General features: G+C 29.0%; 1 protein-coding gene and 1 pseudogene across 1 annotated transcript; both read right to left on the reverse strand.

Annotated features, from left to right (window-relative positions):
- Window positions 1-43: 43 nt before the first annotated feature.
- Window positions 44-1,077, reverse strand: LOC110619315 (protein SNOWY COTYLEDON 3-like). The gene has a single exon (XM_043958263.1). The coding sequence runs from the start codon at window positions 761-763 to the stop codon at window positions 134-136; it is 630 nt and encodes a 209-aa protein (XP_043814198.1). The 5' UTR covers window positions 764-1,077; the 3' UTR covers window positions 44-133.
- A 19,896-nt stretch (window positions 1,078-20,973) lies between these two features.
- Window positions 20,974-22,838, reverse strand: LOC110619316 (annotated as a pseudogene).
- Window positions 22,839-26,352: the final 3,514 nt, after the last annotated feature.

Below are 26,352 nucleotides of genomic sequence, written 5' to 3' on the forward strand. Positions count from 1 at the left end.
TCTCATCAACCATCACAGATGGCTACAATGACTTAACCATCATCAACCCAGATCCTAGACTCCTCTTATCTCCACCACTACAATCCAAACTCCTAGACAATATCGGCTTTCTTTCTGCCAAACCTAAATTCCCTTATCTACTCCTCCACGGCCACCTATGCTGATCCAGAGGCCTCGAATTCTCCTCTTGATCTCTCACAGGAGTCGCTTTCCTCCTTTCTGGAGTGGCCTTTCTACCCAAATTTGGCGAAGTCACAGCCTTAGCCTTGCTAATCGGGAGTGAAAACGCTTCCCCTTGGAAAGACACTGATAAACTCCTGGTAGAAGTGATCAACATCCTTGTTGCAGCTGATATTTCAGTGGCATTGCCTTGTTTAGACTTCGGGTTCGGCGTTGTTGGCCTCGGAGCCACCAACCGCCTTCTATCTACAGACTGGGATCTTTTGGGACCAGAAAAAGAAGAAAAGGAGGAAGGAGTATGTGCTGGGCCAGAATTTGTGGAGCGAGAAAGCAAGGGAGAAGGGAATCTCTTAGAAAATGATGAGGCAGAGGAAGAAGAACTTGTAGTAGTAGTTGTGGTGGTAGAAGAGGAAGGAGAAGGAGAAAGATATCTAGAAGGGACCTGTTTTCCTCTGGGTTTTCTTGCAGGAACATGACCACCATTGTTTTTCTGGTCTTTCTCAGAAGGTAAGAGCGGGAGTCTCGCATGATTAGGGGTTTTATCAGTGGAAGCAGCAGCTGCTTGAGAAATGGCAGCCACCATTATGCGAGGAAAAAGGACCTGTTTCTGTTGTTTCCTTTACATTGCCTCTTGAAAATACAATTTGGGTTGTCAAGCTTGCATGGCTACAACCTGCAAAACCAAGAAATTTTGATGAAACCTCAAGAAATTGGGAAAGAAATGGACAACCCAGAATCGGATTCTGAAGGATTATTCTGCATTTTCCCTGGAAATTTTCAAGTGCACTATGGTTCACAGAGAGAGAGAGTTGGTAGCGATGAGTGAGACTTGGGAGTAGATTCAGAGGAACAAGAACAGGGGAAGTGTGTGCATTGGGGATTTTCGGTTTTGATAAACCTTTGGAGAGACATTTGTAATAAATTAGATAGATTTTAAATTAATAAGTATTTTTAATTTTTAATTAATAAGTATTTTTAATTTGAAAGATTTACAATTTAGTCTATAAATATTACCATTATTAACAAGTAAGTTTCTATATTTTTAAAAACCTATTAAAATATTTTTATCTTTTCTTTTCATCAACAAAATAGTACTTCCATCCTCTTTTCCGTTAAAATTAGATAATAGAGGATAGAGAAAATTTTTAAAATTCAATTTTATCCTTAAATAAAATTTCTTATTTAGTCCTTGGATATTACTATTATTAATAAGTCAGTCCCTATATTTTCAAAAATCTATTAAAATATTTTTTCTTTTTTATATCTATTAAAACATCCTTATCGTTTCTTTCCATTAATGAAATAGTTCATATCTTTTCTCATATCTATTAAAACGTCCTTATCGTTTCTTTTCATCAACAAAATAGTTCATCCTCATCGTTTCTTTCCGTCAATGAAATCGTCATTTCCTATATTTTCAGAAATCTATTAAAACGTCCTTATCTTTTCTCATATCTATTAAAATGTCCTTATCGTTTTTTTTTGTCAACGAAATAGTCCCTATCTTTTCTAAAATGTCCTTGTCGTTTCTTTCCGTCAACAAAATAGTCCCTCCCTCCTCCTCCTCCTCCTCCTCCTCCTAAAAAAAGAAAAAGCAGATGATGATGAAGAAGGAGAAGAAAATGATGATGATGAAGGAGAAGAAGAAGAAGAAAAAAAAGAAGAAGAAGAAGAAGGAGAAGAAGAAAAAAAAGAAGAAGAAGAAGAAGGAGAAGAAGAAGAAGAAGCAAAAAAAGGGGAAGAAAAAGAAAAAGACGAAGAAGAAGAAGAAGAAGAAGAGGAAGAAGCTCCTCAAAAAGGAAGAAGAAGATGATGAAGATGAAGGAGAAGGAGAAGAAGAAGAAAAAGAACAGGAGAAGAAGAAGAAGAAGAAGAAGAAGAAGAAGAAGAAGGAAGAATAATTGATGAAGAAGAAAAAGGAGGAGGAGGAGGAGAAAAAGGAAAAGAAGAGGGGTAATTTGGTCTTTTACTATATTTTTAACGGCAAAAATAGACGGAATGACTATTTCGTTGACGGAAGAAAAAGATAAGAATGTTTTAATAGGTTTTTAAAAATATAGGGACTGACTTGTTAATAATGGTAATACTCAGGGACTAAATTATAAATCTCCCATTTAATTTTTAATTCTGATTAAATTTTAATTTTAATTTTAGTTCTGATTAAATATAAACTGATTAAATTAATAAGTATTTTTAATTTTAGCCATGGTCTTCTCTTCTCTTCCTCCTCTGATAGATTTTGTTGTTTTTTTTTTCAAATACATTTTTTTCTATTTATTTAATGGTATTCTTGATTTTGATAGATTATGATAGTATGATGCTATTTTTAAATTAATTAGTCAAACAAATAGTAGGTTAATAGTCATTATAGCTGGGATTAAATCCCATAAATTTTATATTCTCTTTTTTATTTTTTTTAAAGGTATATGTCATTCCATTAATTTTTCTTAAAATAAAATAAATGAGGTGAAATTATATATGTCATTGATTTTTTTTTTTTAAGCTCCTACATTATTATAGCTAATAGACTATTGTTTATATTAATAAATTATTTATTGTTTTTAAAATATTTAAATTAAGAAATAAAAACCATTATTTTATCACATATATATTCTTTTAAAAATATCTATTATATCTAGTAATGGCATAATATATTATAAATATAATTAAAAAAAGCTAATTAACTCAAAAAATCTTAATTTTTGTCTTTATTTTTATTTTAATCTAAATTTTTTAATTTTAATTTAATTGGTCTAATCTTTATATTTTGATATAATTTTAGCAAATTTTTAAATTTAATAATTTTTATTATAATTTAATAATTTAACTAGATTTTCATACAATTTTAATAAATTAATATGTTATATGTATTGTTATTATTATTTTATAATTGATTAATTAATAAAAAAATCAAATGTTTATATTATTTTATATTTTAATTTAAACTTTTAAATTTTAAATAAATTAACTCAACATTTATATTTAAATATAATTTTGATTAATTTTTAAAATTAAAAATAAATATTTAATTATTAAATATATTATTACATTTTCGACGGTAATAAATCTTATTTTATAGTAATAATTATAAATACTTTATACTAAATATATTATTTAATAAAAAATAACACATATACAAAATATTTATTATAAAATTTTTATAATTATTAATGTAAAATAAATAATTGACATCATATATTTAACGATTAAATTACTATTATCTTTAGAATTAAATAATTAAATATGAGATAATATTATTCTTAGATGTAAAATTAGTTTATATTTAAAAAATAATAAAATATTATATTTCACATTCTATCTAAATGATTATATTTTCATTTTAAAATATCAATTAAAATTACACTTAAATCTAAATGTTAGACCAATTAATTTAAAATTTAAATATTTAGATTAAAACGTTTTTCCTTTATTTGCTTATTAGTTTATATATATATAAATTATTATTTAATTCTAAATATTATCATTATTAATAAGTTAGTTTTTACATTTTTAGAAAATTTATTAAAATGTCCTTAGTTTTTTTCTCTTTGTTAATGAAATAATTTTTTTTATTCTCTTTTCCATTAAAACTAGAAGAAATATGCGAGAAAAAATTTTTAAATTTCAATTTTATTTTTAAATAAATCTATTTATTTAATTTCTAAATATTATCATTATTAATAAATTAATCTCTATATTTCTAAAAATCTATTAAAATATTTTTATTTTTTTAAAATATATTAAAATATTTTTATATTTTATTTTCGTTAACGAAATAGCTCTCTTCCCTCTCCTCCTTAAAAAAAAAATCATATCTTCCTTCTCCTTAAAGATTTTTTCTCCTTAAAGATGAGTTACACGTGCCTTGAATTTTTTAAGAATTAAATAATTATAATCTATAAAGTTTAATGGTGTATAATTATATTTTATAATATTTATATATTAAATAGTTACTTTTATAAAAGTTAAGTAAAAAAGATTTCTTCTCCTTAAAGATGAGTTACACGTGCCTTGAATTTTTTAAAAATTAAATAATTATACTCTATAAAGTTTTATGGTGTATAATTATATTTTATAATATTTATATATTAAATAGTTATTTTTATAAAAGTTAAGTAAAGATTACGATATTAACTAAAATTGGGTTGTTCACCATCCATGTAGCTGCCCATTCCTAAGCATTGCACCATCAAAGTAGAGAGATCATCCGCGATTACGCGAAACTTGCGACAGATAAATAAACTAAAGCGATAAAATCATACATAACTAAAGCAACTAAAGCTATAAAAACCACACTTAGTTAAAGAAAAGTAGTCCAAAAGCCAAGAATATAAGATATATGTTATTTTTGTCCACTAATAAAAATTTTAGAAACATAGTCTTTCATTACTGATAACAAAATTAGAGGAGAGTAGTTTTTAATTTTAATTAAAAAAATCAAATCAAACTAATTTATTTGGTTCGATTATTTAATTTATTTGATTTGATTATTAATTTTAAAATTTTATGATTTTTTATCCGATTAAGTTAATCACTATATATATATATATATATATATATATATAATACTTAAAAAATCCTAGTCTCTCTCCCTTTTTTGTTTTAGTCATCACCCTTCCTCACTCCTCTCTCTTTCTCTTATGTTGCCACAAAGTCCCACGATGCTGTGATTTCTTCTTTCTTTGTTTTTTATACGCCTCTCTCTCCCTTACTCTTTTAACGACGACTCAGTTGTTGCAATCTTCCCATGATTCTCCTTTTTTGTCTTTCTCAGATGACCTAAGAAGATAAGAATGACATGCAAATCGGCCTCCCCTCCTCAACTCTTCCTTTCTCAGACGCCTTGGCCTCTTCTTTTCTTCTTCTTTAGATCTTGTTGCTTTCTCTTTTTGATTGGGCTTGTATATAGATCTTATTATTATAAATTAAATTCTTATTATTTTAGTTTATTGATTAATTTGAGTATAGAGATTGATTATTTCAGATAATTTTGAGTATAGTTCTTGATTATTTTGGTTGATTTGGAGTATAGATCTTAATTATTTTGATTGATTAGTCATCTTCTTATTTCTCCATCATCATTGATAATTGATTTTTTTTTATTGAATTCAGTTTGATTTGATTCTTTTTTATTTCAATTTGATTTTAATTTAAATTTTTATTATATTAATTTTTTTATTTCGATTCGAAATCGAACAGATAAAACAAAATTAGTGAAACCACAACTAAATTTTGTGTATAAAACTCATTGATTCCAAAAATACTATGTATTTAGAAAATTTTCAAAAAATATTTTCTAATAAAATAAATTTTGTTTCCATTTTTAATTTTAAAAACTAAAATACATTAATAAATTTTTATATATAAATCTTAATAAAGTTTTCAAAATATAAAAAATTTTAAAAAAAAATGACTTAACTTTTTTTCCACAAAAATATTGGCAATTAACTAATTTTTCATACATAAAAAAATATAAAAGCAGATGAAACTTTAGACCACAACTTATTTAATTAATAAAATTTTATTTGCATCATATTTTTTTGAGTATTGATCTATAAATTAGAAGAAAATATCGAGCAAATTGTTTTGCCAATCCTCTAATATGTAAATTAATATAGATACTGAATCAATAATATAATAGACTAAAAAGAAATTAGCATATTTGATTTTATAGATATTATAACCGTTTTGAGGTTTATACGTAAAATAATATTTATATAACTTATAAATTTATAATATGAAGAGAATACGAGCGATAACATAATTTTTTGTGCCATTTTTACAGACGACATTAATGATGGTGTTGTGTTGTTCACATTAATTATTATTATTATTTGTTTTCATGTTTATTGGCTATATAGATAACTCTGTTATGTCTCATTTAATAAGAATTGAAGAAAAAAAAAAGTAATTAATAAAATGAAGATCCTGAGATACTAATTTTTCATTTTTAACTAATTTTTTATTTTTATTTTTAGTTTTAAAAAGTTTCCCAAGGCTTTAGATGTTCTACTCTCTCGAAGGATTTGAACTAACATTTTTTTTCTTTGGCCTCTTGTCTTCAGGAGGCCAATTTCATTTCTTTCAAATTATTATTAAGGGAAATTACTAGAGGTCCCTAGATTTTTAAGATTTTATTAGTTTGTTTTAATTTCAAAATCATATAATTAAAATATTTTGTGTTTTAAAAAATTAAATTATTTAATTATCCATGAAAGAAATTATTGACCAGTTCATTTTAAAAATTAATAAAAAAATTAAATAATATGAACATTAATATTTTAAAATATAATTATAAAAATTAAACAGTATAATATTTTAAATGATTAATAATTTTTTTAATGAAAGAATTAAATAATTTAATTTTTTTAAATAAAAATAATTTAATTAAACGATTTTAAAATAATGACGAGTCCATAATTTTTTTATGGATTTAAAAAGCTAATGGTAATTTTCTCCTATTATGAGAAACAACTTGGTAGTTGAGTAGTTTTAAAGTGTGAGGTCATGAGGGAGATATTCTCAAATCTTCCAAATCATTTCCGTGATAAGAATTTAGATAAAATTTGTAATTTTCAATTTGGTGTTTGGATCCCATTAAAGATAAATTAAGACTATCGGGACTTTGTTATGACCCATGAAAATGATAGCTTTGATAGTCAACTATGTAAAAGAGATTGGAGAGGTACAAGCTCTTGTATTTGATATGATATTTTTATTTAGGTTAAGCAGTTTTTTATTTAAATTGAAAAAATTAATAGAATTAAATTTAATTTAATTTTAAATTTTAATTTAATTTTTTTATTTTTTTATTTTTATTTTAAAATTTTTTAATTATTTCACTTCAATTTAATTTTTATAAAAAAATTAATAAAATCAATCGAATTAAATTAATTAACAACAATAATATATTATTTTAAATAATATAAAAAAATGAAATTATAAGTAAACTGATTAGTGAAAATAAACACGTTTCTTGTAGTTATTGAATTTATTTGTTCAAGTCATATATCCCATGTTGTTGGAAAAATAAAAGGCTAGTTGTTACTTAAAAAATTTATACCTTTAGCTATACTAATTTAGTTCAATTGATAAATGCATATCTCTCACATGAAAGACTCATATTTAAATTTTCATAATTTCAATTATTTTGAAAAAAAATAAATAAATTGCAGTTTATGCCAAAATTAGCTAATAACATATTTTCTATTTCAAATTATAATTTCCTTAATTTTTAAAATTGGTGAAAGTAAGAATTATAATTTGAAACGAATTTTATACAATATGATATTTATATGAAGCCCAAATCACTGCAAGCTCCCCTTTGTTTTGTGAACATTAATTATTATATTCTATTTTCAATTAACTCATTAAAAGGTTTTTGTACATACACTCACTCACAAATTTAGATTTAGATTTATTCTGATTAAATATATTTGAGTAAATCTGAGAGATCTCAAGTTCTACTCTCTAATATCTCAATTCTTGTTTCAAACACAAAAAAAAAAAGATTTCAACATATTCATGTCTTTATTAGAGTTGTAGATGAACTAAATTATTCGTGAGTTATTCGAAACTCACTCGACAAAAATCGACCAGATTCGATTCGATTTCTAAATGAGCTTAGCTCAAACTTAATTTTTAAATTCGTTTATTAAACGAGCCAAATTTAAATTCGAAAACAAATTAGTTAAGATACTCGTCAAGCATACTCGTTAAGAGATTTAGATCGATTCAATTAATGAATTAATTATATATTTTTTAATCATTTAATCTATTTACCATCGTTAATTTATATATCTCTATCCTTTAATTATGTAACTATAATATTAATTTATATATTTATTTTTCACTATATATCTCAAGTAGACACGATTGTTAAATTATTGTTATTATTATTATTTTCATATATTTATATATATATATATATATATATATATATATATATATATATATTTATTTGTATGATTATTTTTCTATTTAATATTATTCACTTAATTTTATTAATTAAAATTTTTATATAATTTAAATATAAATTAATATAATTTTATTGATAAAATTTGAGTACAATATATTTATATTTATATTATATATATAGTATTTTTATACGATAATTCAATATAAATTATATATTTGAATAAAAATAAATAATGGTATATGAATAATTAAATAATAATATATAAATAATTAATGATAATATATTAATAAATTTTATAAAAAATATCTATTATTACTAATAATAAAATTATATAAATTTAATTAAAATTATATAATTTAAATAAAAACTTTTTTTATAGACCGTTTATATATAAATTTATATATTTATTATATATACTTTAAATAATTTTTTATGTAATAAAAATATTTAAATAAATAATTATTAAATTTAATATTATATTATTAATTTTATGTTAAATATAATTTATATAATTAATTAAAAATTTTATAATTAATATTTAAATAATAAATAATATTTGATGTTATAAATAAATAAATAAATATTTAAATATTAAATATTAAATAATAAAAAATAAAAAATTTAAATAATAAAAAAATAAAAAGAAAAAAATTTAATCATTTACCGTTGATGAACCTAGAGCTTTAGAAAAGCCGCCCTACATTAACCATTAGATTACAAATCCACTTTAATTAAATCACTATATTTTATTTTATGTTTTATTTTACATATAAGGTATTTAGATTGATCCCACATTAAAAATTTATGGAGATAAAAGGTGAAACTCCTTTATAAATAAAAATCTCACTTTTTATTATATTTTAATTTAAAATTTTAATTACAATAGATTTTTATTAAATTATATTTGGTTTTATTAAAATCTCTTCTGACTTTTTAATTTAAAATTTTAATATTTAAAAATTTAAATTAATTAAATTTGTTAATGAGTTTTTTAATAGAACTCCAGTTTGAATTAAACTTATTATTAGTTTAAACGAACTTTCATGAATCGAGCTGGATTTTAAGACTCAGTTCAAACTAAATATTAGAGTTCGAGTTCAGGCTGAACTCAAATTTTTAAAATTTTTTAATAAACGAGTATGAGTTTTACAAAATTCGGCTCCACTCAATTCGATTACATCTCTAATTTTTATTTTTTTTTTTGAAAAGGAGGGATAGAGCCCTTTAGTTTATTATATGATCATGAAAAACATTCATACAGCATCCAAGAGGAGCTTAATACTGGATGAAGGCAAATCAATAAGACTCATACCAAAAACTCCACCATGCGCACTATTCGCAAGATAATCCGCTACCATATTAGCTTCCCTATATATTTTCACGACCTTAACCTCCCATTCCCGCCGGATAAGAGCTCTGCAATTAATAACTAAAGACTGCAGTCTATAAACACCACTGCCTTGACCTTGAAGAAGCTGAACAGCAACTTGAGAATCAGTTTGGATAACAATTTTCCGCCATCCCCTACTCCAAGCCACATTCAAAGCATGATATATGGCCCATAATTCTGCCTCAACCACACCACAAACTCCCAACACACAACGAAAACCAAGTAGCCATTTACCATAACTGTCTCGAAAAGAACCCGCACAGATTGCAGCTCCTGAATTTTGACGCACACTACCATCTGTGTTGATTGTAATCCACCCCATAGTTGCTTGTGTCCAGGCCACTCTAATCACTCGACATTGACGTTGAATAGAAGAAGGAAAATAACCATTCCAGGCTTGATATATTTCTTTAGCCTTGCCCAAGATTAGTAGGCGATGAACTGATCTTTGGACCCCAAGATTGAAGGACCGTTCATTGTAACCATAAAAACCACAGGCCAGGGAAGCTCATCAATACAAAAAGAGCTTTTAAGATACCAAGACAACCATTCATGGATATCAACGAAGCCAAAAAAGGTTTGGACTTCACTAGCAGGTAATAAATTAAGCCAGCAACTCTTAATAAAGTTGCAATCTCTTAAAACATGTAGCACCGACTCAGACTGAGTACCACAGCTCATACACAAGTCTGAATTAATCCATCCTCTCCGAAACCGCTGAACATTGACCATAATTTTCTCATGGGCAACTTCCCACAGAAAAACCCGCATCCTCTGCGTGCCAGGTGCTTTCCAAATAAGCTTCCATAATGGTAAGGCAACTGGTAAACCACATTTCTCCACCAGAAGAGAGTACCCCATTTTAACTGAATACTATCCACTAATGGAATGTCTCCATATTATTCCATCCCTTGAGTTAACATCATCATGTAGGCAAATGGGGAGTAAAAATGCTAAAATGAAATCAGATAGCAATAAAGACAACCGATTCCAATCCCATCCATATCCAGGGATCCAATAATATCTCACAACCACCTCTAATTCCAAAGGATCAATAGGAGCAGAAACCAATCGGAAAAGAGGTCCAACCGAAAGCCAATCATCTTGCCAAATCTTAACATCAGTACCACTACGAACGTCAATAGAAACACCGCTAGAAACTAATTGGAGGCCCCAGCATAAAGCCTTCCAATTCATAGAGGCACTAGGAGGTACTCGAAGATTCCAAGAAATTCTACCATTATTATATTTCCAAAGAAGACATGAGATCCATAAGTCAGATGGGTTCATAAATGCCCGCCAATATAATTTACCCAACATAGCTTGATTCATTAATCCAAAATTCTGAATGCCCAACCCACCATTTTGCTTTGGATATTGCAAAGTTTGCTAATTATTCAGATGAACAGCAGAATCCCCACTGTTACCATGCCAAATAAAATTACGGCAAAGCCGCTCCATTTCCTTACAAATAGATACCGGCAATTTAATAGATTGCATAGTATAAATAGGAATGGAGTTCAAGACTGATTGGACCAGCTTTATTCTCCCTGCTCTAGAAAGTGCACCCGCCTTCCAACCAGCAAGCCGGCTTCGCATATCATCAACCAATCCACAAAATTGTACCTGAGATACTCTACCATGAAGAGATGGTACACTCAAATAATGCCCAAGGTCAGAAACCAAAGGAATTCCTGATTTAGAGGATAAGCGAGAGGCTGTAGATGTACTCACATTCGGAGAAACAAAAAGGCTTGACTTTAAAAAATTCATCTTTTGTCCAGAAGCACAACAAAAGACAGTTAAACAATTAATAATAACATCCAACTGTTCTTTCGTAGCTTCAGCAAACAATACCATATCGTCGGCGAACATGAGATGTGAAACCAATGGACCATTGTTGGAAATAGGAAGTGGATGCCACGCCTCTTGTTCCACTGAATGTTTAATAATATTGGAAAGTTGCTCCACACAAAGCACAAAAAGATAGGATGATAAGGGTCGCCTTGCCGAACCCCACGAGTGGGCAAAAAAGACTCCAACTTCTCATTGTTCCAAAGAACTGACATAGAAGCAGAATGAACACAATGTCTCACATTCGTTCTCCATAAACTGGAAAAATTAGCTTTCTCCAAGCTCCAATCAATAAAGCTCCATTCCAGTCTATCATAGGCTTTTTCTAAATCAATTTTCAAACCTATAAATCCATTGCCACCGTTCATTTTCCCCATAGTGTGAAGAGCTTCTTGGTAAATGACTACATTATCTGTGATTTGCCGACCCGGAACAAAACTATTCTGCTCTGGTCCAATTAAAGAAGTAAGGACTTGTTGTAACTTGTTCACCAAGACCTTCGTAATAAGCTTATAAAGCACATTACAGAGGCTAATTGGCCGAAATTGAGTAAGAAATTCAGGGGTAGCCACCTTCGGTATCAATACCAAACCCGTCTCATTAATCATGCTTGGGAGCTCATTGCCTTGTAAACAAAAAAGAACAAAATCAATCACCTGAGTCCCAACTATTGGCCAAGCCTTCTTATAAAATTCAACATTAAAACCATCGTCACCAGCCGCTTTACCACTCGCCATCTGGTCCAATGCTAGCTTAACCTCCTCTGGAGAAAATGGTCTATCAAGTTCTGCTATTTGTGTCGTGGAGAGCACAGGATGGGCATATTGGAAAGGAATATCCAAAAGCTCACCCAAATCAGAAGTATACAAATTGCGGAAAAAATTGATGGCCATACCTTTAAGAACCGACAGATCAGTAACAACCTCCCCCAAATCATTCTTTAAAGCAGAAATACATAATTTTTTTCGTTTGATAGTAGCTGCTAGATGATAGAAATGAGTATTCCGTTCGCCGTTTGCTATCCATTCCTCTTTTGATTTCTGAAACCAGTACATCTCCTCTTGGCGTAGAATCTCTTCCAATCTGCGTTTCAATTTAAATTCAAGCTTTACAAGGCTCCTTGACCGGCTTTCAGCAAGATCTCTCTGAACACCACCTAACCTGCGTAAAAGCCTTCTCTTGTTATCAAAGATATTACCGAACTGAGTCCTATTCCACTCTCCAAGCTAAATTTTTAATGTGCTCAGATTATGAATTAGGGAACGATTTGGGTCCCAAGAGCATGCAACTATTTGATCAAACTGAGCATGTAGTGTCCAAGCTGTTAAAAATCGAAAAGGACGAACCCCAAAAGCTAGAACCCCTTGACATTTAATCACAATTGGAACATGATCTGAATGCAATTTAGGTGGATGTTCAACAATAGCATCAACATAATCCAGTCTCCAATCAGTAGATACAAAACATCGATCTAACCGAGCAGTTTGATAGGGGACATTTTCGCCACTTCTCTGCCACGTAAAACCACTCCCAACAAACCCCAGATCAATAAGAGAGTGCTTGAAAATCCATTCTGAAAAATCCTGAGCTCCTGGAGGATTAGAAGAAGAATATCCACTTTGTTCAGATGAGTCCACTACATAATTAAAATCACCCGCGACAATCCATTTAGAAATGGATAGACTATTTTCTCCAGAAAGAGATTGCCAAAGCTTCCTCCTTAAATAAATATCAGGGCTTGCATAAACTACACTGAACAACCATTTCTCTCCAGTAGAAAAATTAATTGCTACCGTAATGAATTGAGGATCGGTAACAACTAATTCCATTCGAAAACTATCTTCTGACCAAAGCAACCAAATACCGCCACTAAATCCGACTGCCTCAACACGGATCCAATTCTCATACCCTAACAAACCACAAACTTCATTAGCCGCTTCTCCAGAAATACGAGGTTCCACTAAACAAAAGATGTTAGGATGATATAGCCTCTTGTATTCCTGAAAAGCGTTGCGAAAAATAGATGATGTTGCACCATGACAATTCCAGGTTATAATTATCATTAAAATAAATATTAAAAAGAGCATCATCAGATTAATCTCCCAAGGGTATCACATACGCTGTTGGTGCTCCAAAGGAGCAACCAAACTAGCAGAAGTCGCCTTATTCAACTCATTCAAAAATGTCTCAGCCACAATCAATGTGACATCATCCTCCCTCCTATTGACTGTCTTCTGACTAGGGACAATATTCGGGCTAGACGGATGAGGGAAAGATGGGTTACGAAAACCTGGTGGATTTGGAGGCACATGATTCAAGACACTCAAGCCCACCTGATCTTCAGAAGAAACAACCCAAGATTCTACCCTCCCCTTCCCATTACCAACAACTATAGTATGCTCAACCTCTGCCGCTGCTTTCCTTGATAATCCAATTCTAATATTAGGTCGTACTTCCCTAAAAGTCGTAGCAGAGGATGGAATTATCTCGACATTTGCATTATTAGCCACAGCCTGACCTCCTCGTCCTCCACGAAATAGCCCTCTACCACCACGACTCCCTCTCTGGATTCCACCTCCCCTAGATACTATATTATTTGCCCGGTTGCTAGGACGCTCATCATGGACAGCCATGTGAATCTCCTGAGTGCCCAAACTACCATTATTCTGCTCCTCTGGTATGACCTCATCCTCTAAATTAAGTAAAGAGTCAAAACGATTTCCCGTAGACCCATCTGCAACTACCCTTCGAACCTCATCTTTGTCAACTCTCTTAGGCCCAGGCCTGATACTCTGACGATTATCCCTACGTCGATCCCTCCAAACCAACATCCAATCCCCAAAATCCTCAGTAGCAGCGGGATTGGTAGGCAAACTCTCAAGCATTTTGTAAGTCTCACGGTTCAGCTCATGACCAACAACAACACCTTGCTGATTAACAGAATTAGGCTGATTAACCTGCGTAGGTTTAATACTAGGACATGTTTCCTTCATATGCCCATACTTACCACACTCAAAGCACACCATATGCAAACCCTCATATTCAATCCGGCGAACTCTACGGTGTATCTTGAATTTAGATAGAAGGGGCTTAGTCAAATCCAATTCCACACAAACTCTGGCAAAATGTCCTCGAGTCACAAGGCTAGTATTAGAGTCAACTTTAACAGGCTCACCTATTTTACGGGCAATGTGTAACAAAAGTTCCTCATCATAATATTCAATAGGCAAGCAAGGAAAACGAACCCATACAGTTAAACGTTCTAACACATCCTGAAAAGGGTCAAACTCCGGGCACCATTGACGAATAGTCAAGTAGTGGTCAGCAATAATCCAGGGTCCCTCCGATCTAGCAAAGTCCAAGTCCCCAGAATTAGCGAAATGGACCAAAAAGAAATTGTTATCCAAAGCAATAACATCCATTGGAGCAGAAGGTTTCCAGAGTTCTTTCAATCGTCGACACAAATATGTATAGCCTATTGAACGTCCAAAAAGTTTCACAATAAGGGAATTTTTCCAAGGTCAACACAATCGACGTTTATCCACACTCGAAAGTCTAATCACAGGCGATCATCCTCATCATCCTCCTCACCATCCGAAACAAAATGAAACTCATCGTCTTCAGGAGCCATGTCACTCCCAGAAGCTCCCTGCAGTCCTGGACCGTTTCTATTCGTCACTACATCCTTAAAAGAAGGTCCATTAACAAAACCAAGGTTCACAGGATTATTCTCAGTCTCTATCATCGGATGGTCAGGTGGACAATCAGGATCATCATAAATCTCATTCAATGAAGCACCCATCTCACCATCTTTACGTTTCCTGCGTACACTACGCTGGAGAAGATCATCCTCTTCCATCGAAGTCATTATCTTTTTCCTGATTTTCGGTGAATAAAATTCCCCATCTCTAATCTTTATTTAAAAAAAAATTAATTAATTTATTTTAAATTTAATATTTATATTTACCAATCATGTTAAAAATTGCTTAAATAATTTTTATAATTTTAACTTATTTCAAAATATTAACTCAAATTATTTAATAATTTTTAATTAAACTTATAAACTCTTAACATTTAGTTTTCTCATTCAGATATGGGATGTTATACTCTCGCCATAAAATTTGTAATGCCATTAAATTCAGCGGTATTGTATTAAAAGAAAATATGATATAAATTATTTATTGAATAGTTATGAGATAGTTTATATATATATAACTACTCATAATTCCATATCTCACCGATTTGGAAATATTTTCAAGTCGTATGAGTTTTATATTTTTTCCTTTCTAAATTTTGTGATACGCTCGTTATGTTGAGTAATATTTAATTTAGATTGAAATAACGGATTAAATTGATTAATTTCAAAAATTTAATTTGCTTTTATTTTTTTAATTCGATACAGTTTTAATTTTTTAAAAATTAATTATTTTAATTCAATTCGATTTTAATTGAAAATTTACTATTGAATCGAATCAAATACAAAATAATACTACGTAGTTTTCAATAAGCCTTCTAATTTAAATCTTATTTTCCCACTCCTTAACACCCTATGCAGTCACAATTTGTTATACATCACCTCTTCAATTTCCCTTGCCCCAATCTCATCTCGTCTCTCTTTCTCCTTTCTCACCTGAAAATCGAATTTGCTAATACCATCATCGTCCAGGGGAGAATTTTGCTAATTCACCATCACCGTAAACCAGTGGAGGATCTTGCTGGTTCAATATTGTCGTTGTTGTCATCCTCTCTATATTGATTCAACTCATGTCGTTGCTACCTGTTGTTGTGCCGTTATCGTTCTACTCAATCATTGTCTCGTCTATCTCAGAGAATCTCATCTCAATCGGCCTGAATTCACATATCTGCATCGATATTATGCTCATCCGCGGTCAATTACCTTTTTATTTTCATTTAAATCAATTGTGGATAGGTAATAGTTTGTCATTGAGTTTTTCATGTGAATTTTGCAATTTTGCTATTTGATTATATGTATGTAGATTTTGAGATTTTTTTTCTCTTTGTAATTGATTTCACAATTTACTGCAAGTTGTATGTTTGTTTTGCTTTTTTTTTTTTTTTAAAAAAAAAAGATCTTTATGCAAATTTGTTAGTAAAAATAGATTTGAGCGTTTTGTTAGTTTCTACTCCATCGTGGTAAACTATCTGTGACGGGAGAGAATAGCAAAATCGATAATCGAATTAAATCGAATCGAAAATTTGTAGTGCGATTTAATTTAATTTTTCATATATTTTTGTTCAGTTTAATTTTTATAATTCTTAAAATTTAATTTTTAATTTTTTCAGTAAAATCGAACTAATTGATTGCACGTCCATACTGGTTGCAACTCTATTTTACTATATATATTAAGTTAACTATTTTAAATTAAGTAAAAACTAGTTTAAAAATTAATTATTTAGATCGGTTGTGCTGTTATACTACAATCTTAATTACATGTATATATACACTATTTTATTCAAAAAATTTTAAATATTTATATTATTTAATTATGTAATTAAAGTTAAAATATATTAATTAATATTTAATTTGATTAAATGACTGAAAATTTTTAATTTTATAAAATATATAAAAAATAATATTATAAATATGGACTAAATAATTAATTTTAATAAATTATAAGAAATAAATAATAATTTTATCCTTGGATAAAAATGGAGCCCTATAATTTTTTCAAGATATTAATATTATATATAAAATTGATTCTAGAATTCGATAACTACATCTAATGTTTATATACTTTTAGAGATTATTGTAATTAATAATAATATAATAATATATTGTAAGCGAAACGCCTTTCTTTGATAGACTGGTAATGCTATAAATTTATTAATATATAATGTAAAAAACAAATTCTCCAAAAATCTCATATTATTTACATAATAATTAAAATATAATTTATTTTTAAAAGGATAAATATAAAATAAATATTTTTTTGAAAAAATTTTTTTATATACAACTCTTATTCCGCCTTTAATTAATACTCTCTTTATTCTATAAACTTTATCATTTTTTCTTTTTTTATTATTTTAAAATTATTATCCATTTTTTTAAATTATAATAATATATAAATTTTATTTTATTTTAAAAAAAATTTTAAATTTTTTTAATATTTAATAAAATTTAATATATTTAAAATAGATATAATTAAAAAATAATAAAAATATTTAAATTATTTACAAATGGCCCTTTGTGCATGCATTAAAATCCTTAATTTATGAGTGTTTTTTGTTGGAAAGTAAATTTTCTTAGAATTGAAGATTTAATACTAACTTAAAATAAAATATTAGAAAAAATCTCTCTCTCCCTCTTTTCTATTTTCTGACAAATGCTTAGCATCCTTTTTCTTTTAATTGGAATGCACTCATGGAATCAAAACCTATCACATACTACTTTTTTTTTTTTATGATTTAAGGTTGGTAAATTACAGTTAGATTCTTAAATTTTTAAAAAATTTACTAATTCATTTTTATTTTAAAATCCCTCAATTAAAATATTCTTATATTTTATTTATTTATAGCTTTTATTTGCTTATTAAATTGTCTACATGCTAACAATCACTTTACTCTAAAATTTCAAAGATTTTTTCTTTTCTCAAAGTTAAATTCATTTCATTAAAAGGATTAAGACCCAAGACCATGCACAAAGAAAATAGAGAGCTATGATCTCTCAAGTGTATTAAGGTAGTTTTCAAGCATCCATGAATAGTAAACTTTGTTTGGCTGAATATTATGCTAAGTATTGCTAACTGGAAAATAAAAATAAAAATAATGTTTGAGAAGTTTTGTTCTCATTTAATTATGAAAAAATAGAAAAAAAAATTGGCTGAAAAAATCAACGTTTGCCCTCATTTTATATTTTGATATAAATATTTAAATTTTAGATAAATTAATCCAATATTTATATTTAAATGTAATTTTAGTTAATTTTTAAAATTAAAATTTAGTAATTTAATTATTAAATATGTAATTTACATCGAAAAATTTTATTTTATAATAATAATTATGAATATTTTATAATAAAGATATTATTTAATTTAAAATAACAGCAGATATAAAATGATCGTAAATAATTTTTTTATTATAAAATTTTCATAATTATTATTATAAAATAAAATATATTTATTATTTTATTATTAAAAATGAAAATAGTATACTTAATAATCATTGCAAGAAAATTTCAAATTATCAACAAATTTTTTTATTGGTACTCCAATAAAAATCTGTTTTGATAGATGATTTATCATTGGGTTGCTGATGGAATACAATCCGTTATTAAAAAGTTTATTAATAAATTTTTATCCGTTATTAAAAAGTTTATTAATAAATTTTTATAAATAGCTTTTAAATCTATTAGTATTATTAATAAATTTATTAACAGAATTTATTATTATTATTAATGGATTTTATTATTATTAATGGATTCATTAGTAAATTTAAAAAAAATAATTTATTAATAAATGTGAAATATGTTGATAAATCTATTAGTAAATTATTAATGAATTGCAATTAGTTAATAAATTTATTAGAAATTTAAATAATTTAAAAAATAATTATTATAACGATTAAATAATAAATTTTATTATTAATATTATTTTTTATTAATTTAATACAATTTAAAATTATATTATTATTCTTATTAAATTTTAATTCATGTTCAATAATTATTAAAAATATATAAAAAATGGAAATAAGAGAAAAGTAAATAATATAAAATGAGAGAAAATGTTAAAAAAAAAGAGAAAAAGAAAGAAAATGATAGAAAATTTTATTTATATTTTTTTTAAAATATTTTTTTCACTTAACCTATTCTTGAGTTTTTTTTTTTACCTTAGTTTCAATTTTTCATTTATATGATATTGAAAAATTATTACTTAATTTTCATATTATAGAAAAATTTATTAATTAATTTTTTAATTTTAAAAAATAATAATTTTTAAATCAACAAAATATCAAATTTTAAATTTCAAACCAAATAAATTTATTTATATTTTTTTAAAGATTATTATTTTTACTTGACGTGATCCATGAGTCTTTTGCTTTTTATCCTCGTTTCTCGTTTCTTTTTATATAATATTAAAAAATTATTATTTAATTTTTATAATATAAAAAAATTTAATATTTTAATTTAAAAATATATTAAAATATCTCTAATATTTAAAAAAAATATTAATCAGTCTTTTTATTAAATATAATAAAAAATTTTGAAATACTTTTAATAGAGATATATTAATTTTAAAAATATTTTTAATAAATTTTTTTAAAATTTTAAAAATTAAATAATAAAATATTTAACAGATTAAAATTAATAAAATAATTAATTAGTAATTTTTTTAAAAAAATAAATATTTTAATATAATTTTTAAAATTAAAAGATTAATTAATAAATTTTTTATATTATAAAAATTAAATGAATAATTTTACCTATGATATTTTGTGATTTTTGTCGTTTGATTTGATATTGCATTTTGTCAATGTGATTCTTTGGGAGCAATTTGTTATTAGGTGATGATTGAATAATGAAATTAGGTGATGATTGATATTCTCTTTTCTTCAAAATTAGTCGTCCAGTTTTTAAAGCTTTGTAATAAAAAAAATCCTATTAAATTAAATTTATTTTAATTTTAGTTTGTTTTCTATTGTTTTTTTATTAAGAACCCAATTAAAATTGTTAGACTGGTATAATATAAACATGTTTTTCTATAATTTTTTATATTATATAAAATAACTTATATTTTAATTTTAAATTTTAATATAATTACCGATTGAATTTTAAATCTTTTTTTTTAACTTCGAATTTTAAATCTTTTTATAATTAATTCATTTAAATTAAAATTTTTTTTATTTATTTTTTATTATTAAAATATGAAAATATTTTTATTATTTTTAAAATAAATAAATTATAATTTAATGTTTGCATTTGAGTATAATTAAATGATTGATTATTTATTTTTAAAATTAAACACCTAAATCTCTTCAAACCTTTTAAATTTTAGACCTTTCATTCATTCATTTCTATTAAAAGTGTAAAATATTTTTATTTCCTCCTTTCAAGTTAGAAACATTAATAGTTCGACTCCCCACCCCTATTTCAAAAAAAAAAAAAAGTTAGAAACATTAATCAATTAGATTTCATCCATTTTTTTCATCTATTAAAATTTTAACACTTTGATCATTCATTATTCATTTCAAAAAATATTTAAACTTCTCATAAATTTTTATCTAAATTATCATATTCAACTAATTTTTAATATTTTTAATATTTAATTTTTATTTTTTAAAATATTTTAGTATTAGATAATTTTAAAAATTTTAAAAAGCCTTATAAATTTAAGTACTGATACTAAATATTTATAGTTGGTAGACTTTATACCTAGTATTTTTGGAGAAAAATTATATTTTCATAAATTCATCCAATAGCTTTTAATTAATGTTTATAATGGATGAAATAATTATAATTTTAGACGAACAAGACAACAGTGGATATAGAAATTTGCACTCCAAGACTTAACCTGGTGGAAAGTGCATCCTGTAATCTTGATTTAAAAAAAAAATAAAACAGTGGATATAGAAATTTAAATTATAATGACTCTTAATAGACCTGCTGCAAATGAACTAAGCCATTTGTTATTTTCGAGGTAGAGCTTCGCTTCATTAAGCTTGTTCATACCCATAATTACTAGATTCTCTCATCCCTGGAAACCGCGACCCAGGTACTGCATCTTGAAACGCAATACTCTTCTGTCCCAAATTGCTAGGGACACCATCCAGTTTGCCAAAATTACTAGTTCCACAAGAAATGAAAAGTGTGTATACCATACCTCTGCATTTAGTCTATGCAACATGAAGGAAGCATCTGCCTTTGCATTTACAAACCGCCATTGCAAGTAACGGTTGTACAGAAGCCTCAACATATGTGCATCAACAATTCGATCCTCCCTCATCTTCCCTCTCCTTAAATCAACTGAGAAACTAAGAATTGAAGGTGTACTACCAGGATAACTACTCATGGGTCTCACCCTTGAAGGACTAGAAATCCCTCGTGATGGAGACGAAGCCGTAGGTGTCCAAAGCTTAGTATGCGAGGCAGGCCTCGTGGCTCCCCTAATAATTGAAGAAGCAATAGTTCTGGGAGATGTCACTGTACCATCAACACCAAATCTTTTTGATTGACTGGTTTTTGATGAAATGCTCATTCTGGAATTAGGACTAGTTGGTAATAGTGAACCTGGATCCTGCAAGCGCCTCAACCTGCTATTTGTTTCTTGCCAAAACCTTGCAGAAATAAAAATGCCACGAGCCCCTTTTTTCCTTTGGAAATCCCACTACCTAATTCATGAAATCCTGAAGTGCTACCAGAGGAAACACTATCGCTATCAGATACAGTGAGATCACCAGTAAGAGAATATTCAATCACTGAATTGGCATCTGGATTTTGCTTAGCATTGCCTAAATCCAAGCTCAACCTCCTGTAATCAACCATCACAGATGGCTGCAATCACTTAACTATCATCAACCCAGATCCCAGACTCCTCTTATCTCCACCACTACAATCCAAACTCCTAGACAACATCGGCTTTCTTTCTGCCGAACCTAAATTCCTTTTCTACTCCTCCCCGGCCACCTATGATGATACAGAGGCCTCGAATTCTCCCCTTGATCTCTCACAGGAGTCGCTTTCCTCCTCTCTGGAGTGGCCTTTCTACCCACGTTTGGCGAAGTCACAGCCTTAGCCTTGCTAATCGGGAGTGAAAACGCTTCCCCTTGGAAAGACACTGATGAACTCCTGGTAGAAGTGATCAACATCCTTGTTGCAGCTGATATTTCAGTGGCATTGCCTTGTTTAGTCTCCGGGTTCGGCGTTGTTGGCCTCGGAGTCACCAACCGCCTTCTATCTGCAGACCGGGATCTTTTGGGACCAGAAAAATAAGAAAAGGAGTATTTGCTGGGCCAGAACTTGTGGAGCGAGAAAGCAAGGGAGAAGGGAATCTCTTAGAAAATTATGAGGCAGAGGAAGAAGAACTTGTAGTACTAGTTGTGGTGGTAGAAGAGGAAGGAGAAGGAGAAAGATATCTAGAAGGGACCTGTTTTCCTCTAGGTTTTCTTGCAGGAACATGACCACCGTTGTTTTGCGGGTCTTTCTCAGAAGGTAAGAGCGGGGGTCTCGCATGATTAGGGGTTTTATCAGTGGAAGCAGCAGCTGCTTGAGAAATGGCAGCCACCATTATGCGAGGAAAAAGGTCCTGTTTCTTTTGTTTCCTTTACATTGCCTCTTGAAAATACAATTTGGGTTGTCAAGCTTTCATGGCTACAACCTGCAAAACCAAGAAATTTTGATGAAACCTCAAGAAATTGGGCAAGAAATGGACAACCCAGAATCGGATTCTGATGGATTATTCTGCATTTTCCCTGGAAATGTTCAAGTGCACTATGGTTCACAGAGAGAGAGAGAGTTGGTAGCGATGAGTGAGACTTGGGAGTAGATTCTTTTAAAAATCATTGATTAATTTTTTTAAGCTCCTATATTATTATAGGTATTAGAATATTGTTTATATTAATAAGTTATTTATTGTTTTTAAAATATTTAAATTAAGAAATAAAAACCATTATTTTATTAAATATATATTCTTTTAAAAATATATCTATTATATCTAGTAATGGCATAATGTATTATAAATATAATTAAAAAAAAGCTAATTAACTTAAAAATATCTCACTTTTTGTCTTTATTTTATTTTATTTTATTTTTTTAATTTTAATTTAATTGACTCAATCTTTATATTTTGATGTAATTTTAGTAAATTTTTAAATTTAATAATTTATGTTGTAATTTAATAGTTTAGCTGAATTTTAGTATAATTTTAATAAATTTTTAAATAATGATAATTTATGTAACAATTTAATAATTTAATTCGCATACTACGTGTATTGTTGTTATTATTTTAAATTAATCGAAAAAGTTTAATATTTATATTAAATCGAACGTTTATATTTAGATAATTTTTAGTTAATTTTTAAAATTAAAATTGAAAATAAATATCTAATCATAAAATAAGTTGTTCACGGTTTTATAGTAATAAATTTTATTTTATAGTAATAATTATAAATATTTTATAATAAATATATTATTTAATAAAAAATGACAGTATATATAAAATAATTAAAAATAATATATTTATTGTAAAATTTTCATAATTATTAATACAAAATAAAGAGTAATTTGCGATATGTATTTAACGGTTAAATTATTATTATTTTTAAAATTAAATAGTTAAATATGAGTTAATATTATTTTTATATATAAAATTAATTTATATTTAAAAAATAATAAAATATTATATTTAATAATTTGACATTTTATCTGAATTATTATATTTTTATTTTTAAAAATTAACTAAAATTATATCTAAATATAAATATTGAATCAATTAATCTAAAATTTAAATATTTAAATTAAAATATAAAATAATGTAAATATTGTTCTTTTTATTTATTTCGTCATTAGTTCATACATTTAAAAAAGAGAGATTTATTATTTAATCATGAGTATTACTGTTATTAATAAATCAGTTGCTATATTTGATTTTTATTATATTTTTAATGATATAAATAAACAGAATAACTATTTTATTGACAGAGAAAAAGAATAACTTTTTAATAGATTTCACATAATCAAAAGACTGATTTGTTAATAATGGCAATATTCAGTGACTAAATAATAAATCTCTTGTAAAATAATAATAATAATAATAATAATAATAATAATAATAATAATAATAATAATAATAATAATAATAATAATAATAATAATAATAATAATAATAATTGATGACCGCTGAATTTTCCTACCCCCAATCCTGGGCCTAGATTACGGCCACGTCCCATGAAAGGAAGGCCCGCACGCCCTCTCAAGTAAAACAGGCCCGGATCATCAGATCCCTGAGGCCGGACTCCACCAGATTCTTCCTCATCGAGATCGGCCCAGCCCGTATAACCTCCCCACGGATTCCTTCTCCTCCTGGGTTCATCGTCCAGCCTAGCTCTCGGCCCAGTCCAGAATCCAGAACGAGACTCGTCATACAGCCTGGCAGATCCGCTCAAGTGTACGCACGGGGGAGAATCAGAGGCCGTTACGCATGGAGCAGGCGCCTGATACCCTCGTACGCCCATATCTGTATGGCAGAGACGCGTGGTCCAATCATGGGAGAGCCGTTATACGTCATCAGCAAGCAAAAGAAAAGGATAAAAGGGATACCCCTCTAGAGAGATAGGCCCAGTTTTATTTTTCAATACAAAAACCCTTGTAAAACCCTATTCTATTGGATCTCAGATCATCAATTGGCGCCGTCTGTGGAAAACGACGGAGATCTTTTCATCACCGGAGTTTTCACTCTTAACAAAACCCACTGAGATCCACGATGGCTAATCACCAGGAGAGTAACCTTAACGTCCCAAATGACCTAAGCTCTGCCCAAGAGGGGCAACAATTCTCCTTTTCTAGTCCTACGACATTCAACAACCAAACGCCTGTTCCTCTTAATCCCTCGCCAAGTTTGGCAGGGAATACTCCCACTGTTACCCTGTCTAACCAGGATCTTCAAAACATGGCTTTCCAGTTACAAAATACCACTCACTGGTTGGGGCAGATAATGCAACAGAGAGGCCTCAGCACCCCAGTAAATACACTCCCGGTTGTAGAGGAACCTCAGACCAATGACCCCCGACCTGCACCTGACCGTCTTCAAACCAGCAGCCGCGATACTGGAGAAAGAGGGAGAAGAGCTGGGGAAGAGGAAGAACCGGAGGCCCGAATCCATGCGAGGAGGGCGAGAGAGATGATAGAAAATGAGGAAGCAGATCTGCTTAGCCGATTATCCAAAGAAGAATTGGAACAGCTTCCCGATGAAGTGTACATACAACATGTCCATATACCTGCTTTTAATAAAACTAACACAATATTGCAGGTAGAACAGAACCTGATTTGGATGACCCCTTACTTAGAATACCTGGAGAAAGGTAAACTCCCCGAGGATAAAGATGAAGCCAAAAAGATAGCAGCTCGTGCCGCTAACTACCAAGCGATAAGGGGGACCTTATACAGAAAAGGAAAGTCCAATCCGTGGCTCCGATGCGTGAGTCCGGAAGAGGCTACAAAGGTGATGGAAGAAATACATAGAGGCATGTGTGGAGCCCACAAGGGAGGAGGGACATTAGCTAATAAAGTATTCAGGCAAGGGTATTATTGGCCCACTGTTAAAAAAGAAGCAGAAGAGTTCGTCCGAAGATGCGACGTATGCCAGAGATTTGCTAATGCCATCAAAACTCCAGCCACTCCTCAAGCTAGCATATCCAGTCCATGGCCTTTCTCGCAATGGGGAATTGACATCCTGGGACCTTTCCCCAAGACTACGGGGCAGAGGAAATTTGTAGTGGTGACTGTAGAGTACTTCTCAAAATGGCCAGAGGCGGAAGCAATAGCCACAATTACAGCTCGAAAGATGATAGATTTTGTGTGGGGACATATCATCTGCAGATTTGGTGTACCCAGAGTGCTTATTTCAGATAATGGCAGACAGTTTGATTGCAGCACCTTCAGAGCTTTCACAACGAACATGGGTATCTGGCATAAATTCTCCTCCGTGGCTCATCCTCAAACTAACGGCCAAACAGAGGTCACCAACAGAGCCATCCTACAAGGATTAAAAAAGCGACTAGATGGGGCAAAGACAAATTGGGCAGAAGAGCTCAACAGCATCCTGTGGGCACTCCGAACCACCCCTAGAGCACCCACTAAAGAAACGCCCTTTGCACTTGCCTATGGTACAGAGGCTGTAGTCCCAGTTGAGTTGCAGATTCCTACTCATCGAGTCCAATTTGCTAGTGAAAGCACTAACGATGACAAGCTAAGAAGCAACCTGGATGCCCTTGAGGAAATCAGGGAAGAAGCTCAAATCCGAACTGCCGCCTATCAACAACGGGCAGCACGATACTACAA

This window comes from Manihot esculenta, chromosome 7, assembly GCF_001659605.2.
Source record: "Manihot esculenta cultivar AM560-2 chromosome 7, M.esculenta_v8, whole genome shotgun sequence".
Lineage (NCBI taxonomy): Eukaryota > Viridiplantae > Streptophyta > Magnoliopsida > Malpighiales > Euphorbiaceae > Manihot > Manihot esculenta.